General features: G+C 29.9%; 1 protein-coding gene across 1 annotated transcript in view; it reads right to left on the bottom strand.

Moving 5' to 3' along the window:
- Positions 1-4486: 4486 nt before the first annotated feature.
- LOC111688823 (5-hydroxytryptamine receptor 2A-like) overlaps positions 4487-14343 on the bottom strand; it is an 82012-nt gene continuing 72155 nt past the window's right edge. Inside the window, exons 5-6 of the mRNA XM_023451333.2 lie at positions 4842-5031; positions 4487-4762 (exon numbers count right to left, since the gene is read on the bottom strand). Of these exons, the coding sequence (XP_023307101.2) occupies positions 4577-4762; positions 4842-5031 (376 nt within the window). The 3' untranslated portion in view covers positions 4487-4576. The remainder of the gene's footprint in view (positions 4763-4841; positions 5032-14343) is intronic.

Genomic DNA, 14343 nt, shown 5'->3' with positions numbered 1-14343 from the left:
GATCTTTATGATCATGGGAATGGAACTGATGCTAAAATTTGTGAAAGATCGGGGAAGTCTCCATATATTGGAGATTAGTTCTGATTTAGTATGCCTTTTTACGCTTCGGTGAAGTTTTTCGGTGCTGTTGCCTTCTCAAAAGGATATATTGATAATGCTGCGCGACTATTTGTGGAGGCAATTGCTGAAATTAATTGACTTTGGAAATTCCTACTTCCTTTGTTACATTGATCGGTTTATAAATAAGGGATCCTGATCCATTTTCTTGGGTATTTCGGACTACCAAATATGTCTCTAGGTGCTGTTGCCAAAACAACAGAGCCATCTCAGTAGTATGGTTGCGCGGGCTTAAAGACGTTAAGGAATGCACTGGAATGGGTCATTAGATGATGGAGATTTTAATAATGCAATTCCTTTATGACATAATTCAGGGTGGTCACTTCCGCATTGCCGGAAGATTGATTTTACCTGATGTTGGGACTCGTTACCCCCATTTATTGTGCTTGTACATGGACCGGACATCTATAACAAAAATTGCCACCTGAGTAGGCAGGTTCTTATGTTAATCTTTCGACATTCATCATATGTAAGTAGCTACCAAAAAATTCCCTCTTATATTCCCTTTTATGTCTCCCGGAGTTCTTTCTTATAGATACTCATCCATTAAAGAGCAATAAAGGTGTAATATTATGTTTCTTGGTTAAATATCAGAGACAAAATTTTTCTTTTTTTGTTCTTTTTTCTTAAAAGTAGCAAAATACAGTTTTTACCCGTTTACACAATAAATAGTTATCTAATGTAAGATCTTTTTGTCTTTTTTTTATAAGAAATTTTAACACATCATATTATAAGTTAACAACAAATTCCAAATTAGGAGCCACTGTGCAGCAAAGAAAAATGCTTAAGTTAACCATAATGTTTAATTTTCTTTATGTAATTTTCAATTCTAATTAAACTAAGATTCTATATATATTATCTTAGTTTCTATTGGTTAGTTTTTATTGCAATTTCAAAGTCTTGCAAATTAAAAGAATACCATATAAAAAAGAAAACAGCAAATCAATTTCAATTTATATGAATAGACATAGAAAATAATTACAAACCATCTAATCTAAATTGAAAAATTATAGAAAAAATAAAAACAAAACTTAGTTGCATAAACGTACATTAATACATACATATATATATGTACATATATATGTATGTATGTTTGTATTATTTAATAGTTTAGTCAGTCAGTTTACAGTTGACTATAATCATTTTAACTTTTATTTTAAATCGTTTAAAGAATGAATAAAAAACAACTAACTACTACCACTATATTAGTTGAAATATGTTGGGATCTGTGTGTATAATTTATTACAATCATTAGAATGTGGTTGAAATGAAGTGGTTTTTGTTAAACATTTGAAAAAGTAGTTTTTTTTATTTTAGTATTTTTTTTCTCTGTTTCATATAAATGTATTTATACCCTACACCACTTTAGTGGGGAGGGTATTTGGGTTTGTGCAGATGTTTGTAACGCACATTAAAATTGGTCCTATACCCATCTTAAAGTATATCAATCGGCTCTGAGTCGATTTAGCTATGTCCGTCTGTCCGTCCTTCTGTCCGTCTGTTCGTCCGTCTGTCGTCCTTCCGTTTGTCCGCAATTTGAAGATAATTCAATGAAATTTGGTACATGATCTTCTATTGTCCCAGGGACTAATCAAACTATGGTTAACATTAGTCCATTATTTCACCTAGCCCCCATCAAACTGAACCCGCCGAATAGAGCTTTTAAGTTCATAATTATGTTTAATATACTCATATCTCGACAAAAAGCTGCAAAAACCTAGTTCCATAAAGGACTTGATGAACCTCTTGATGGTCCTCTTATGACCCTAGCCCCCATGAAAAGCTCCCATCAAAATTTCACTTAAATATCCACAATTTTAATCAACAATAAACGGCTTAAGTATGTATGTCTGAGGCAATGTACAATTCAACTTAAATGCTTTATTATGGCAACTAAATCACGTTATATTTTTGTCGAAGGTGTAGGGTATTATATGGTCGGCCTCGTCTGACTATAATTTCTTACTTGTTTTTTTAAATCAACAAATGTATCATTAGACCACATACATATACGTTTGTGTTTGTATAGAAGTGTGGTTATAAATGTGTGTTTTTTGGTGTGCGCTTCTATGTATGTGTCCACTGTGGTTTTTATAATTTTTTTCTTTTTCACCAATACGCATCAACACGTGTGACCGAACAAGCTCAAACATATGTATGTTTATACAATTTGTCCGTCCGTCCATACATCTATATGTCTGTCACTCTGTTTGTTTGTTTGTTTGTACAGTTGTCTGTCTTTTGGTTTTGGTCAGTTAGTGTTTATTTTTCACTCTACTCTACACTATTTTAGTGGAAATATTTGTTCTAAAGCTACTTTAATATACAACAATGAATTCATAATGAATTTAATCATTTAATCATCTGTCCCATTGTCTTGTTACCAAACTACAAGACTTTAGCTTTTTAAACATAAATCTCTTAACAATGTAAAAGTCTTCAATTTCTTACAATCGATTAATTAAAACGAAAATTTTAAATTTATCAAATTCAGTTCATATAGTGTTAGAATATAACACAGCCTGCCATAGTTGTTTTCGCTTTTTGTTTTTCTTTGTTAAAATCATTTGGCCAGCATGCGTGTGTGTGCATGTATGTGTTTGTTAACATATTGATGTTGGTTATTGCCTTTTTCAATTACCAGTGTTTTAACACACTCATCCATCAATTTAACGATGTTTGGGCATTAAAAAAAAATAGAAAAACGAAATAAATAAATGAAACAGGAAAACTAAAAAGGAATAGATCAAAAACATTCACATACACATTCAAAATAATGAAGAGTTGTGAATAGGTACGGATTGTGTTTTTTTAAGGATAATGAAAAAAATTATCAAAAGTTTCCTTTTGAAGATTCTGATTTATTTAATACTTTATTCTTTTTAAACATATTATTTTAGGAAGCTTAAAAAGTACTATTAATAGAACGAAAAAGTACCGAAAATCCTTCTTATAGAAAAAAGTCAACTATATAAACTGATTCAGACTGATCTTTGGTCTATAGACTTGTATATAGACTGATCAATAGGTCGATCTATAGACTTGTCTACAGACTGATCTATAAATTTTCCCATAAACTGATCTATAGACGCATTTAAAAACTTATCTATATACTAATCTACAGACTTGTCTATAGGTTGATCTATCAAGACTGATCTATGGGCTGATCTGTAAACTGATCTATAGAGCAATCTATAGACTTGTCTACAGACTGATCTATAAATTTGCCTATAGATTGATCTGTAGACTTGTCTATAGACTGATCCATAGACGCATTTAAAGGCTTGTCTATAGACTAATCTACAGACTTGTCTATAGGTTGATCTATCTATGATTATAGACAGATCAATAAACTTGCCTTTTGGCTAATCTATTGATTTCTCTATAGACTGATGTACATATTTATTAATAGGCTGATCTATAGACTGATCTATGGGTTGATCTATAAACTGATCTAAGACCAATCTATAGACTTGTCTACAGACTGATCTATAAATTTGCCTATAGACTGATCTGTAGACTTGTCTATAGACTGATCTATAGACGCATTTAAAGGTCTGTCAATAGACTGATCTATAGACTTGTCTATAGACTAATCTACAGCCATATCTATAGCCTGATCTATATACTGAAATAGAGATGGATCTATAGACTTGATAATAGACAGATCAACAGACTTGCCTTTTGAGTGATCTACAGGCTGATCTATAGACTGATCTATATATTGATCTATAGAGCGATCTGTAGACTTTTTTACAGACTGATCTATAAATTTGCCTATAGACTGATCTGTAGACTTGTCCATAGACTTGTTTGTAGATTATTCTATCGACTTGTCTATTGACTGATGTAAAGACTGATCTGTAGACTAATGTATGGACTGATCTATAGTATGAAAAATAGATAGATCTATAGACTTGCTTATAGACAGATCAATAGACTTGCCTATAGACTGATTTATTGATTTGTCTATAGACTGATCTTTAGACTTGTGCAGATACTGATCTATAGATTTATATATATACTAATCTAAAAATTCGATCATAGGCTGATCTATAGACTAATCTATTGATTGTTCTATAGATCGATCTGAAAGTTGATCTGCAGATTAATCTATTTTTACACTTTTCTATAAATTTGTTTGAAGGCTGAGTAATATCTTTGTATATCGATTGATCTGTATATGTATTTATGTAAATGTTGATCTTTATTCTAATTTGGAAACAAATTCTCATAAACTGAAGGTACTATTTGTAAAAAAAGATACAATTTTTCTAAAGGCCAACTTAATATAAATGCTCACCTATTGGAGTATGTGATATTCACTAACAAAATGCTTTAATTTATCATGTAAACACTTAACTATCGACCATTAGAACAATTCATCATTCATCATCTTACATCAACAGCAGCATCATCAACAATAGAAATCGTTAAATTTCGTAAATTCTTATGTACATTAATACTTTATGAAGATATATGTTTGTCTATCACTAACAAATCTTACCTGATTATTATTGCCAGTTACATTGATGGGCTTGGGACGTCTTCTATGTATACGTTTTCTGGCCGTCTGATAAATTTTCCAATACAAGAATAATATAACCAATAAAGGTACATAAAACGTGCAACAGGTGGCGAATATCTGTAAAAAAAATAAACAAATTAAATTGAACAATTTGTTGCAACTTTTACAGATATTTTCTAAAGCAAATCTATCATACCTGATAGGCAATGTCTTGTGAAACCATGCATTTTTGCTGTTCTATGCGTTGTAAATAGTCGGGATCTTTCCAACCAAATTGTGGTGCCAGCGATACAATCACCGCCGCTGTCCAAACAAAAAATATCATTAGAAAAACACGACGACTGGTGCGAGAGTGTATATAATCGATATTTGTTACCGCCCAGTATCTGAAAAAAGACAATGAAAGAAAAAAAATTTTAGACTTATCCGTAAATCGGTCTTTGCACTGACCTATATAGTTAATTATAAAGCGCTCTATAAACTGAATTATAGACATGACTAAAGACTGATCTATACACTAATATATAGACTAATCTATAGACTGATCTGTAGATTTTTCTATAAACTGATCTGTAGACCGATCTTTAGATTGATATAAAGACCGATCTTAAGACTGACCTTAAGACCGATCTTTTAAGAATGATCTGGAGATCGATCTGCTATTGACTGATTTATAGACTGATCTATAGACTTTTCTTTAGATTGATCTTCAGAATTGTCTATATATTGATCTTCATACTTTTCTATAGACTGATCTATAGACCGATATATAGACTGATCTATACACAAAACTAAAGATTGATTTATAGACCGATTATAGACATGTCTAAAAATTGATCTTTAAACTTGTCTATATACTGATCTGTAGACTGATTTATAGACCGATTTATAGACTGATCTTTACACAGATCATAAGACTGATCTATAGAATTGATTTGTAGACTGATCTTTATACTTTTGTTTAGATTGATCTTCAGAATTGTCTATTTACTGATCTATAGACTTTTCTCTAGACTGATCTATACACAAAACTAAAGACTGATTTATAGACCGATTTACACTTGTAAATTGATCTATAGACAGATTAATGAAAGATCTTTAAACTGATCTGTAGGCTTGTCAGTAGATGGATCTATATAGTTGTTGATTAGTAAATGTTTCTTTAGAAATGGCTACGACTTTATTCAATTTGTTCAACATAACCGTGGTTTTTTAATAGAAGTAAATAAAGCACATGTCTGATAACATATTTATCATCTTATTAAATTTATTTAACAATATTTAAATAAATACACTTCCACGAAGTAAGCTTCTTTTTTGGAATTTTTGTGTCTTTCTTGTCTCAATCATAATCATAAACATTGCTTTTAATATTCCCAGATGAGATACTTTTTAGAGACATTTATAATTTTTTGTGGAATATTGTTGTACATTAAATACTTAGCGAGAAACAAGAAAAAATTTAACAAAATAAAACTCCCAATACACAGTGCAATCAATTTAAAAATATTCTTAGTTTTAAGCGAACATATACATACATACATTTACTGGTTTATCTGATATATACAGTGGATCAAGATTAAGTTGAACTCAAAAGAAACAACGATCCAGTAAAGTATTTTATGACAAGGATTCGCGAGAAGTAATAATACTAATATGTAAAAGTTCGTTATAGCCACAGTTATCTATAAACAAGCATTAGGTGGATAAATAATTTTGTGCTAAATTTTATTAACTGATATATATATATATATATATATATTTATAATAACATAGACTTGAACTTTACAAGTAAAAAACTAAAAAACACAACAACATTAAATATGAATTTAAAAATTTCATTTCAATTTTCCCCTATTGATGGGACATCCTTAATAATTTAGCGAGTAAGTGCGGCTTACTTACTTATTGTTTCAATTTGTTTTAGATTCGTGTGTCTATATGTTTGTTAGTCTGCCTAAAGATTATGCAAGGAAATTATATATTCACACACTTACATATTTACTCATATGAATATTTTTCATACATAAACAATTTATCATGCTTAAGCAATCTCTTTACTTTTTTCACGTTTGCAATGGGAAAAAGCATAACTTTCGCTTATAGAATGTTTTGCTTTAAATAAAAATATTTGCTTTGTGATTTTTGAAAAATGAACAATTGTTGTCACAGTTGGATATTGAGAAGTTACATTATTGTAAAAAATTCTTTATTTTCACTTGAAAGTTAATAAATTGGCGAAATTTAAAGAGATTAAATTGTAAAATGCAAAAAATGCTATTCAAAAATTGGAAAAAGCAATATTGAAAATATTGAAGTGTAACTAGAACTGAACTAGAACTGAACTAGAACTGAACTAGAACTGAACTAGAACTGAACTAGAACTGAACTAGAACTGAACTAGAACTGAACTAGAACTGAACTAGAACTGAACTAGAACTGAACTAGAACTGAACTAGAACTGAACTAGAACTGAACTAGAACTGAACTAGAACTGAACTAGAACTGAACTAGAACTGAACTAGAACTGAACTAGAACTGAACTAGAACTGAACTAGAACTGAACTGAACCAGAATTTAATTTAGTTAATTTTTATTCTCCTTATTTAATTTTCTAGGTTTTTAAATGTGAATATAATTTACTTTGGTATTGTCGCACAATTCATATAATATTTTTAAATGGTACTCTTAGAGCAGAACTCGTTCTACTTTTATCATGTATCAACGAAAATTGCAATTGCTAGAATGTTGGAAGTTAAAACCATGTATTTATTAGCATGACTCTTTCATAAAATAGGAAATGTATTTAAAAATTTTTAAACAAAAGTCAAAATACATATGTTTATGGGCCATCCTATTGAAAATTCACATGTTTGGAATAAGAAAACTTTTATATCCTCCGCCACTATAGTGAGTAGGGTATTGAATGGTTCTGCTGATATTCGTGACACCCTTTTATTGAAAATAGTTGCTAAATTAGTTTAGTAATCACAAATCTTGTAGAAATATTTAAGTCTAATTATAAAATAAAAAAACTAGAATTTTTAGGAATTGGAGCCTATATCCTAACTCCGAAGTTCAATCACTTACAAATTTTAATATTTATATAAACCAACATAAATTATTTTAAATCAGTCACATTCTTGAGAGACACGCTTTTTAAAAGCAATTTTCAACATAAGCATTCTAACAGTAGGGTATCTTAGAATCGAATATGATTTCTATGTTCTCTTATTAGTTGTTTTCGTCGTTTTCTATAGAAGTGTGTTCTATGTAAGAGGACACCCCAAATGAGTTTTTAAACTGTTACATGAACACTGAATGATACTAAATCTTTGTTTTTGCTTTTATTTCAAATTTACTGGAAAAAAGCTCGAGACAAAAATAAAACATTTAGACCGACAAAAACTTAAAAACGAGAAACAAAAAATAAACAGCGACAAAAAAGTATACTTGAAATTCTTGTTAACAGACAATTTTGTTTTATGAAAACGTGTATGTAAGTCATATTTTTTCTAACCCTACGGCAGAGTGTAGATAAATTTGTGTCATTGCTTTTGTAATATACAAAATATTATTTTATTGTATGGACTACTCTATGGTCTAGACTTAAATTCTGTCTAGTATAAAAGTGATCTAAAGCTAAAATTGAACAAGAATTGAACTAGAGTTGAACTAGAACTAAACTGAACTAGAACTGAACTAGAACTGAACTAGAACTGATCTAGAACTGAACTAGAACTGAACTAGAACTGATCTAGAACTGAACTAGAACTGAACTAGAACTGAACTAGAACTGAACTAGAACTGAACTAGAACTGAAGTAGAACTGAAGTAGAACTGAAGTAGAACTGAAGTAGAACTGAAGTAGAACTAAAGTAGAACTGAAGTAGAACTGAACTAGAACTGAACTAGAACTGAACTAGAACTGAACTAGAACTGAAGTAGAACTGAAGTAGAACTGAAGTAGAACTGAAGTAGAACTGAAGTAGAACTGAAGTAGAACTGAAGTAGAACTGAAGTAGAACTGAAGTAGAACTGAAGTAGAACTGAACTAGAACTGAACTAGAACTGAACTAGAACTGAACTAGAACTGAACTAGAACTGAACTAGAACTGAACTAGAACTGAACTAGAACTGAACTAGAACTGAACTAGAACTGAACTAGAACTGAACTAGAACTGAACTAGAACTGAATTAGAATTGAACCTGGGCAGTGCCGGGTCTTGCCCAACTAGCGAATGTCGTACTGTATTTAGTCTTGTATTACAAAGTCCTTGTAATATTTGTACATGGTTGTCCTGTTAAAGGTTGTTTCCTTTTTTTTCCTAAAAACATGCGTCATGTAAATATTATTTACTATGTCTGCAGCACGTTTGTTGTTATTATTCTTGTTTTTTTTGGAGGGGTTGGAGAAGCAAAGGAAAATGAAAAAACTACTAGTCATTTCCGTACTTTTGTGTAACAAGCTTATTTATGGATCATTTAAATTTTATAATATTTATATGAAAAGCAGACATATTTTGTTGTATATGCATACATATATATTAATGACAGTTATCAAAAGGAAATTATTTAACTAGTTGGAAATGAGATAAGTTTAGGACATTCTTAAAACGTTTTTAGGTCATTTTATTAGGGTTATTTCACTACAGACTGATGTAGCAGATTAAAATCGAGACAATTGTAGGAATTTGCTTTAGTTTGGGAATATGTAAGTATATTTATATATAAGTAAGAAATATTTTGAGATCTCATCAAATTTATTATTTTGTTAGAAATTAGGTTTATAGAGTTTTCCTTTTAGCAGATGAGAAATAAAATATTTTTTTAAAAGCTGTCTGGCTCTATAGTTAAATAAATATTATAGTTAAAAGGAAATGAGTTTTTTACGGTTCGTGGTAATCTAATAGGGAAGGCAAAGTGCTTATTTGTATAAACGGATATTTTAATTTGTTTTTACATTTTTGATTACATTAGTAGATATCTTATATCGATTTAAGTCTCACGTTTAGTAGCAGCACTTTTTATTCATATGTATCTGATGTATCAAGAAAAACTTGGACTTACTCGTTTATAATTTTACTTCTAAATTGTCGTTTCTTATTAGTTAAACATAATTTATACATAGACGTATGAGTGATATTTCAATTAGGTAATTTGTAGTTATAATACTCATACGTTACAGAGTACTACAGAGTATTTCGATTTATGTTTCTGATTTAGGCGTATGAGTGTTATTATTATTTAGTATTTTTATTTTATAATAATCATACGTTACAGAGATATTATTACTTGGTAATTTTATTTTATAATAATCATACGTTTAGAAATCTTAATTTGTCGTTATAATACTCATACGTTTCAGTGTGCTACATATTTCGATTCATGTTTAGAATTCTGAGTAAAAAGTAATTCATTTGGCTGCAGCGTTCACAAAATTCGTTTTAACCGAATTTCACACTCATTTTAATTGTTTTCACTAGTTGTAGTAGTTAATAGTTGAAGAGCATTAAGTGAAAAAAGAAAAACAAATAATGCTAGTGGTTGGCCAATGAAAATTCACTTAAAATTTGTTATTGTAATTTGTGGTTATATTAAAAAATCCAAAAAATAAAATAAAAAACATAAATACTACGAAACACAGCTGATGACCGCAAACAATATAAAATATTTATTATGAAAAATGTATGAAAATAAATAAAAACTAAATTGGTTAAGACTACTTTTTTTAATTCGATGGCACTCTGATGAATTACTGTTTGGTTTTTGGGGTTTCATCGGAATGGTATTACAATACTTGGCATTTTTCCAATATGACATTTATATTAATTAAAAAGTTAGTTTTTTATAATTGTGTTAAAAACTGGTTGATAGTTTATATACTCTAAAATGGGGAACGTTGTAATTTCGTTTTTATAGATTTTTTTTGTAAAAAATAATATCAAAAAGCAAAATTATGTTTTAGTATTAGAACTTAATCTGAATATTAAAGTTTGTCTTAACGCCCTCTCCCTTTAATACACAAATATAAAAACACTTATTAAAGACTATTTCTTTAGTCAAAACTAAAATTTTTAATCTAAACCATTAAACAGCAGGAAAAAGCCTAAAATACACATTTTCTCTTTTTCTTCTTTAAATTAAAAAATATTTTTAGATTATAAAAACCAGAGCTTAATAATAAATTATTACACATTTTATTATTATATTTTTTTCTTTGTAGCAATTTATTTTTTTTTCTCTAAACATTATCATGTGGACATTTAATGTGCTCTGTCATGCCTTAAATTTAATCATTAACATTCCATTTGCTACATCAAGTTATATGTTTACTTTTCACACTAACAACATTTACCAGGCTTGATTACAATTAAGAAAACAGACGACAGGACACACTTTTTTTAGGAAATATACCCAGAAAGTATTATGGTTGTGCTACTTGAGAAATATACTGATTTGGTTATGGACTAGTCTTTACACTATTCTATTTACTGGAGATCTAACTAGTCAACAGTTTACTGGCCTATTGGCTAAAACTGAATTGGAACTGAAATAGAACTGAAATAGAAATGAAATAGAAATGAAATAGAACTGAAATAGAACTGAACTAGAACTGAACTAGAACTGAACTAGAACTGAACTAGAACTGAACTAGAACTAAACTAGAACTGAACTAGAACTGAACTAGAACTGAACTAGAACTGAACTAGAACTGAACTAGAACTGAACTAGAACTGAACTAGAACTGAACTAGAACTGAACTAGAACTGAACTAGAACTGAACTAGAACTGAACTAGAACTGAACTAGAACTGAACTAGAACTGAACTATAACCGATCTATAACTAAACTAGAGCTGAACTAAAACTTATCTAATTTTAAATGGATGTAAGTAATTTGAACAGTTTAAAAAATGTCACAGATTTCAAAAGAATCCGAGATAATGAATACGATTAATACTCTGGTTTTTGTTTATTATTAAATTTGTTTTTATTATATTAAATATACGTATTTTAGTTTTATTTTATCTGAGTATATCCTTTTTTAAAAAAATTTTCATTATTAATGATTGAAAATACATTTCTTTTACACTCTTGATTACCTTGGACAACTTGAAGAATATTTGTTGTTTTTTATACTCCCTTACTATATAGATTCAACAATTAAAATCTATTGCTAAATATACACTAAATAAACAGTTTAAGAGTTTACTTCTTTTGTTGTTCTTCTCGATTCTTCAACAACGCCTGCTGCTATTAATCATGGAGAAAAAGCGATGCATTAACTAAATCAAATTTGTATAAACATGTCTAAAGGACAAGCATAAGTTTGCTTTCTTTCAACCAGTTTCCCTTTCACTCACTCTCTCACTCACTTACCCATTCACTCGATCCATTTTTCAACCATCTAAGCCAACCTAACTACCAATACTACAGTTAAATGATAAATAGTTTCAAACACTTTTAGTTAATGGTCTTCAACGTAGTTGACAAGACAACAAACACTACATTGTTGTACAAGTTTTGTTCTTGGTTGGGTTCGAAGAATTTCCATCGTTCATGGAGGGGAACACGAGCTTTCAAAATATATAAAAATATAACCTGTAGGGAGATTGAAAAATTACTTAAGGAAAATATAAAGTTACGAATTGAAACTAAACTCATTGGAATAATCATTAGCAGGGCAACCAATAAAGGTCTAAAAAAACAATCCTTTAAAATTTATATAAAGTTTTTAATTAAAAACATCTCTATAAGTTTTCGCCATAATTATGGACACATAAACGAAATAGTTTAAGTTAAACAATTATTTCCGTTTACCCTGGTCGTTAGTTTAACTCTTGTATACATTAGCACAACCTTCAGGATTCATTTAAGTGTAAGTTTGAGTTTAACTTGTAAAAGAAGAGAAATACCGCTGCCACTACTTTCTAAATGATTACTGCAGCTTACTGTTCTTATTCCCATTTTGCGTATCTCTTATTACATTTCGCAAATATTGAATTTTTTCTAAAGCTAAAAACAATAAAGTGGCAACAACGTATATAGACGCTGGTAGTTATTGCAGGGATTCGAACTTTTCATAGACATTTGATATAATCTGCAGTTCAGTTCTAGTTCAGTTCTAGTTCAGTTCTAGTTCAGTTCTAGTTCAGTTCTAGTTCAGTTCTAGTTCAGTTCTAGTTCAGTTCTAGTTCAGTTCTAGTTCATGAAAATTTTTTTAAAAAAGGATATACTCAGATAAAATAAAACTAAAATACGTATATTTAATATAATAAAAACAAATTTAATAATAAACAAAACCAGAGTATTAATCGTATTCATTATCTCGGATTCTTTTGAAATCTGTGACATTTTTTAAACTGTTCAAATTACTTACATCCATTTAAAATTAGATAAGTTTTAGTTCAGCTCTAGTTTAGTTATAGATCGGTTATAGTTCAGTTCTAGTTCAGTTCTAGTTCAGTTCTAGTTCAGTTCTAGTTCAGTTCTAGTTCAGTTCTAGTTCAGTTCTAGTTCAGTTCTAGTTCAGTTCTAGTTCAGTTCTAGTTCAGTTCTAGTTCAGTTCTAGTTCAGTTCTAGTTCAGTTCTAGTTCAGTTCTAGTTCAGTTCTAGTTCAGTTCTAGTTCAGTTCTAGTTCAGTTCTAGTTCAGTTCTAGTTCAGTTCTAGTTCAGTTCTAGTTCAGTTCTAGTTCAGTTCTAGTTCAGTTGTAGTTCAGTTGTAGTTCAGTTGTAGTTCAGTTGTAGTTCAGTTCTAGTTCAGTTCTAGTTCAGTTCTAGTTCAGTTCTAGTTCAGTTCTAGTTCAGTTCTAGTTCAGTTCTAGTTCAGTTCTAGTTCAGTTCTAGTTCAGTTCTAGTTCAGTTCTAGTTCAGTTCTAGTTCAGTTCTAGTTCAGTTCTAGTTCAGTTCTAGTTCAGTTCTAGTTCAGTTCTAGTTCAGTTCTAGTTCAGTTCTAGTTCAGTTCTAGTTCAGTTCTAGTTCAGTTCTAGTTCAGTTCTAGTTCAGTTCTAGTTCAGTTCTAGTTCAGTTCTAGTTCAGTTCTAGTTCAGTTCTAGTTCAGTTCTAGTTCAGTTCTAGTTCAGTTCTAGTTCAGTTCTAGTTCAGTTCTAGTTCAGTTCTAGTTCAGTTCTAGTTCAGTTCTAGTTCAGTTCTAGTTCAGTTCTAGTTCAGTTCTAGTTCAGTTCTAGTTCAGTTCTAGTTCAGTTCTAGTTCAGTTCTAGTTCAGTTCTAGTTCAGTTCTAGTTCAGTTCTAGTTCAGTTCTAGTTCAGTTCTAGTTCAGTTCTAGTTCAGTTCTAGTTCAGTTCTAGTTCAGTTCTAGTTCAGTTTCTAGTTCAGTTCTAGTTCAGTTCTAGTTCAGTTCTAGTTCAGTTCTAGTTCAGTTCTAGTTCAGTTCTAGTTCAGTTCTAGTTCAGTTCTAGTTCAGTTCTAGTTCAGTTCTAGTTCAGTTCTAGTTCAGTTCTAGTTCAGTTCTAGTTCAGTTCTAGTTCAGTTCTAGTTCAGTTCTAGTTCAGTTCTAGTTCAGTTCTAGTTCAGTTCTAGTTCAGTTCTAGTTCAGTTCTAGTTCAGTTCTAGTTCAGTTCTATAGTGCTGTAATTTTAATGCTTTTAATTGTATTACATAATTTATAACAGTAATAGTTTTGTGTTCATTTAAATAGTATGTATTTGAGCGATAAGAATGAAGTATCTCATAACT

This window comes from Lucilia cuprina, chromosome 6, assembly GCF_022045245.1.
Source record: "Lucilia cuprina isolate Lc7/37 chromosome 6, ASM2204524v1, whole genome shotgun sequence".
In the NCBI taxonomy this organism is placed as follows: Eukaryota; Metazoa; Arthropoda; class Insecta; order Diptera; family Calliphoridae; genus Lucilia; species Lucilia cuprina.
The sequence above is the reverse complement of the archived record's forward strand: the minus strand, read 5'-3'. Positions and strand labels throughout refer to the sequence as shown.